This window comes from Acanthisitta chloris, unplaced genomic scaffold (assembly GCF_000695815.1).
Source record: "Acanthisitta chloris isolate BGI_N310 unplaced genomic scaffold, ASM69581v1 scaffold38444, whole genome shotgun sequence".
Taxonomy (NCBI): Eukaryota; Metazoa; Chordata; class Aves; order Passeriformes; family Acanthisittidae; genus Acanthisitta; species Acanthisitta chloris.
In genome coordinates this window covers 9,292-15,379 of record NW_008670487.1, presented here as the reverse complement: position 1 = coordinate 15,379, position 6,088 = coordinate 9,292, and the positions used below count along the sequence as shown (strand labels likewise).

Here is a 6,088-nt window from a genome sequence, read left to right as displayed (position 1 = left end):
GCGCTTTGCCGGCTCCTGGCGCGGCGCCCTGTGCCCGCTCCCTCTGTCGGTTCCTCCCTCCCAGCTCCCCTTCCTCTGTTCTTCCTCCGTCCTTCCCTCTCTCCATCCTTCCGTCCCTTCCTTTCTCCCTCCCTCTCTCCGCCCCTCCCGGGGCCTGTGCGGGTGCAGCCCGGAGGGTCCTCAGCTCTCCCGTGGGCACAGGAGGGAAACGCCGATCAGATGGAAATACCATCCCGTCCTCAGTGTTGGTACAGCAGCAGGAAGCCTTAAAGCTGGCACCGAGTGCTCAGGCCATGTAGTTGGTTGCCCAGGGAGGTGGAGGAATCTTCATCCCTGGCGGTGCTTAAGAGGCACCTGGATCTGGCGCTGGAAGATTTAGTGGTTTAGAGGTTACAGTGGTAGTGCGTGATTAATGGATGGAGAACTTAAAGGTTTCTTCCAGCCCTGATGAGTCTATGAATCTGCTGAGGAGTCCTGACTGAAGGTCAGCTGAGGACACACATCCTGCTTGTAGGTTGGCTTCAGAGATGTTGTTAAGGCTTCTTGCTAGTTACTTCAACTGTGTATATCACATTGATATGGGGAAAACAGACTTTGTTGCCAGCTCCTTGCCAATGTCCTCATCCTAATCAATTTGCTATGTTTGCATCCTCTTTTAGTATGAAGACCTTGCTTGCTTTAAAGATAGAAAACCTGGTGCTCCCCACCACTACCTGGTGGTGCCCGTGGAGCACATAGGAAACTGCAAAACCCTGAAGACAGAACACATACCTTTAGGTAAGGCTGTGTGTGTTGAACCTAGAGGAAAATGACTTTGCAGAGCCTTAAATGGTGTGTTGTCAAGTAAATCACCTGTGAACACCACGTGTAAATGCAGAAATAGTTTGTGTGAGTTTAGGGAAGGGACTTATACCTCCTGGGAGCTTCCATGTGCTGTTCTAGAATGGCACTTTTTTTTTTTTTTCAATTCTGGAAAAATACTGGTCTAGTGCATAAAATCTCTTCTGTTTGCATGGAGTACAGATGCCTCTGCACTTTGTTGGGACTGCAGCTTTATTTTTAAAGCATTTATGTGCTGCTTCATTGCATTTTCTTAGATACATACATGGAATTTTAAATAATATGAAAAGCTTATAGAAGGATTTCATAAGATGTATGCTTTCAAATAAGTGCTGTGTTATTTTTCAGAGAAGAAGGGAGTGAAAGATGGAAAAGGGGAGTGGTGTTCCAATAAACTTAAAATATTTTTGATTTATTGTTGATAGGCTTTTTGTTTAATAAGAAAACTTTGTTCTGGAATTTGTTTCACAAGATATGCCTGTCTGAGTGTGTTGAGTAACAGAAGAAGCTGCAGCCACACATACCTTAGGGAAATTTACAGATAATGCAAGGAAAGAGTTATAGTTGCATGTTGCCAACCTTGCATCACTGTATTTCTCTTCTAAGCACAGAGTGGTTTTCTGCAGAAAAAAATGTCTCTATGTCTTTGGGTTCAAGGCAATTCCTTCGACTTTTGCCTTGTGTTTTTGTATTGGGGTTGCTGCTTTTATCAGTGATACAGGAATGAAACTTTGTCCTAGTAATAAGTTTTATTTTAATTTAAATTTGCATAGCATCTCTGAAACTTAGACCAGGCTGCACAGGACCTGGAGTTCAAAGTCCTGTAGCTGTGTAGAGATGGAACACTGGAGTTAGTGTACACATCATCATTCTGACCAATCAGTATTTGGGTTTTTTTTCATAAGGGTGTGGTGATAGCATTGAAACTTTGGCCAAAGTTCTTAGAACAAAACCACATTGAAAAGCATAACTAATGTGGGAGTTGGCAACAGTGGCAAATTTCAAGTCAACCACTGCACACACTGTCTTGATTGTCACTGTTTGATTAGGAACAGTTGCTGTGTTTATATTTTGAAAACCCCTGTTTGATCTCAATGTAATCAGTGTGTTTAGGTTAATGCTCTGAAGAATGCCTTTTTAAAATGAAATTTGTGTTCAACAGTGAAGAGAATGATGGAAGTTGGAAAAGCTGTTCTCCAGAAAAATAATTTTAGTGATCTGAATGACGTAAGGTATGTGATGGAAACCTTCTGTCTATTGAGTGTAAGCTGATTTTTTACTTTCCAGAATGTTATTTTAGAGATGGTAACAAAAACTGCAGTATGATTTATTGAAGAGATCAGATGTGTATTCACTTATTGCATGACTTCTCCAACAGAATGTGCTGGCATTGAGTACAAACTCCTTTTCTGGTGAGTTTCCAGCACAGATTGTGTTCCAGCTCTGAGGTTGTTTCTTAACCACATCTTGGGATAGGGAGGGCACTTCCAAGAACTTACCTAAAAGACTGCTTTCTGTGCTGAAAGTGTGCTCTAAATCCTAGATTCCAGAGGGGAGGTAAGCTTTGCCCTGTTCAAGCAGGACACTACACTGTGCTTCAGACATACCTGCAGTCATTTGATTTCAGTCCTGCACCCTTTAGCTTAAGGCAGTGCCTTTGATAGCTCAAGTAATCTAACATAATTTAAACAGTGTAGAGAAACAGGGAGGTGAGCCCTCATGATTAAAATAGATAGTTGGCTTTCCAGATGAAAACTAGATAGGATATATTTAAGCTGCTTTTCTTTTTTAAACACTCCTTTAGAAAAAAAACAGTGTCTTAAATACAGAGATGTGAAGGAGGAGGTTAATGAGCTTTTGAAAAGCTTCTCCGTGATATAATGAAAGGGCATTTTGTTCCTGCTTTTATGTACAAGGAAAACATGATGAGTTGTTACTTCCACTGATGATGTTAAATATTTTGCAATGTTCCACTTCTTCCTGAATCACCAGTATCTTTTGCTTCTTTTTCTTTTGTAAAGAATGGGTTTCCACTGGCCTCCGTTCTGCTCAATAGCCCACCTGCATCTTCACGTCCTGGCCCCAGCCAGTCAGCTAGGATTCTTTGCCAAGCTCTATTACAAAATCAACTCCTACTGGTTTATCACGGTAAATCTAACACAGATGAGTTTTTTTGGTTGGTTGTCAATTGCAAGCTGAAAATGTGATGTCTTTCTAACCTTTGAACGGTGTCCAGGAATTCTTTAGTGATTTTGTTGTTACTGTAATTCTTAATTATGTATATTTTGCATTAACAGTTTGAGAAAATGTAATGGTATAAACCTTAATGTTTATGCTTAGTGCTAATAACTGACAGCAAACAGTATAGTAGTTCTGCATCTAACATATAGCTCGTTCTGCGATGTGCTTCTGTGGACACTCTGAGTATTTGGTTCTTACTTTAAAAGGATATATTCAAATGTGATGGACAGTTTTGTACATACCGTGGGTTGTCCAGTGTAGGTGAAAAACACATCCACCTAATGATGGCATTTATCATAGAATCATTACGGTTGGAAAAGACCTCCAAGACGGTCAAGTCCAGCCATTAACCCAGCACTGCTGTGCTCACCACTAAATCATGTCCCTGGGTGCCATATCTGTATGTCTTTTGAACACTTCCAGGGGTGGTGACGCTGCCACCACTTCCCCAAGAAGCCTGTGCCAATGCCTGACAAACCTTTCAGTGAAGAAATTTTCCCTAATAGCCAATCTAAACCTCCCCTGGCACAGATTGAAGCTGTTTCCTCCTGTCAGTTCACGTCATTTTTGTCGTCTTGTCATCTGTAGACTAAAAGAAGTGTCTACCAAAAACATTGCTTGTACTGATTTAAGTTAGTTTTTGCTGATTTATGTCAGTAATGATAAGCAATGAGACTGAACTGGGACTGACTAAAGGACTTTGAAAATCTTCCTCTCTCTCGATTTAAAGCTCACTCACTGCTTTGATACAGCAAAGCACCTATCCTTGCAATGTAGCTGCAGCATCCTGGTATCACTGCACAGCCCCAAATCCAAGTTTCTGAAAAAGGTCTGTCTCATCTAAAGAATGTAGACAGCCTCTTCCTTAAAGAGAAGAAACTTGGCTTCTTCACAGTAGTCATTGAAGATCTCGCCCAGCTCAAAAAAAACAGATGTCTCTGCTCTGTGGTTGAGCATCTTGCAGATATTTGGCTCTCAAATAAGTATAGCTATGTAATTTTGCTGTTTATTATCTTGGACTATCTCAGGAAGATCTGTACCAAGTGTGATTATCCAGTATGGATGCGCTTTAAAAGATATTTTGACTTGTTGCTGATTTGGAAAATGTTCTTGGGTTCGTATTGGTTTTGGTTTGGCTTGGAATGCTTTTAATTATTATAATCTTGAATGTGGTACTTATTTAAGAATGCAAAACAGGATTCAGATAACTTCATTTTCAGTTGCTCTGTGCTTTATGTAGCTTTATTTGCAAATAAACTGCAGTAACTACTGAAATCCTGTTAAGGTGTTCCTACCCTAAATAGCTGATTGCATTTTTACTGTATTTAAAATATGCCAAAGTTAAGCTTTTCACCTTTAAAAGTGTAGTTCCTTTGCAGATCTTAATAAAACATCAAGCAATGCTCAAATCAAAACGTTAATTCGGTGGGACTGGCAAAACAAGAAAAGGCTGACAGTAAAGTGATTTTTTTCAGAAGTGCCATGTTAGCCTCTACATGCCCAGTCTGACCTGCTTGTTGGCAGACTTTCTTCTGCCCTGAGCCTAAGGGCCCTTTGCTGGTGCTGTTACATGTACAAAATACAACTGTGCTAAGTGCATAAATAGCTATAGGTTGAGAAAAGTATGTATGAGCACAGGGACATAGGTGACACGCTCCATCCCTTGGCAACACATGTGCCTGATGGTGTGCAGCTTGTTGGGTGATGAGAGATCACAACATGCTGTTCTGGAGTGTCTTGCAAAGAATCCCAGATCTCACCACTTGATTGTTCTTAGCACTGCTGTCTTAAAAATCAGAGTGCTTTAATAATCTGCTGTTTATTTGCTCAGACATCCTCTGACTTTTGTAGGTTATGTTTCCTCTTCTGATTGCCTCGAGGGTGTTTGATGGAAACTGAGTCTGTTGTTCAAAGCAATTGTTATTATTCTGCTTCTGTTGTATGCTGTGTCTGTAAAAGTGCAGAGTAAATGCTGTCAGTGCCACTGTTTTTAAGGTGGAATTTTCAGTAAGCTGAAGGCCCGCGGTGTGGTTAATGCATTGCTTTCTCTCTTTCGTAGGCCGAACAACTGATTGAGAGGCTGCAAACTGGAAATGCTGCCAGCTGAATGCACTCTTAGCCTTGGGTCCTTAGCCAGTTTGTCTTTGAGCTCTGATATAAGGTTGCACAGTTTGATGTTGCCAATAATATTCCAGGATAAAAAAACAGAATTTGTTGCTGCCAACCTAATTCTCAGTTGAGATACTTCATCTGGACAACAGGGTGATCTATGTGAATTATAATTTTATATTTGTGTATATACATACCTAATACACACACACAGAGGCAGGGAACTTTTCCTAGTAAAAGGCAGGGTACAGCAGCAGAATGTATTGCAGCTGAGGCAACAAGTTACAACTAACAGGCAACATGCATCTTTTGGTACCAAAAGGAGTATTTGTTGTGGAGCCAGGCTTTTATTTTCAAGATGCATTGTACTGGGATTGCAGGTAACACTTAAAACTTTTAAGTTTCCATCTGTGTCTGTTATTTATGTTATATTAGTTATGCCTAGTTATTAGGCAGGGACATTGCTGAAAGTGCAGTACTAACTTCCTGGTGCTAAAGCACTTCAATGTTACCTGCATCACAGTGACACAGTAAATGTTAGTACAATAGGTGCCCAAGGTGTGATAATGCTGTATAACATAGAGTACAGTTTATGTGTAAGTTTCCCCCTTATGTGCACAATGTTTGAAATTAGTCATTGTATGTTTACAAAAAATTTGAAGAGTTCAAAGGAATGGATTTAATATACTGCTCTTCTGCATGGCTGTGGATACAGAAATCCAGATTTTCTGATACTGTTCTCACTGGAAGTCCCTTGGAGATTACTAATGCCTTGGCTAAATTTGGATTCTGAATGAAGTCATAAGAGTAATGGGTCTTTAGTGCAGCAAGTATGTAGCAGGCTTACATAAGAGTAATGTGATTTGAATTTGGGATGCCAGGGACTCAGCCCAAAATT

The 6,088-nt window shown here is 40.5% G+C and overlaps 1 protein-coding gene across 1 annotated transcript; it reads left to right on the top strand.

Annotated features, from left to right (window-relative positions):
* Positions 1 to 659: 659 nt before the first annotated feature.
* On the top strand, positions 660 to 5,188 carry HINT3 (histidine triad nucleotide binding protein 3; the record flags this gene model as incomplete). Its single annotated transcript, XM_009073697.1, has 4 exons — positions 660 to 777; positions 2,003 to 2,072; positions 2,862 to 2,988; positions 5,141 to 5,188. Coding segments are annotated over 4 exons (363 nt in total), but the record flags the coding sequence as incomplete, so codon positions are not given.
* Between the last annotated feature and the right edge of the window lie 900 nt (positions 5,189 to 6,088).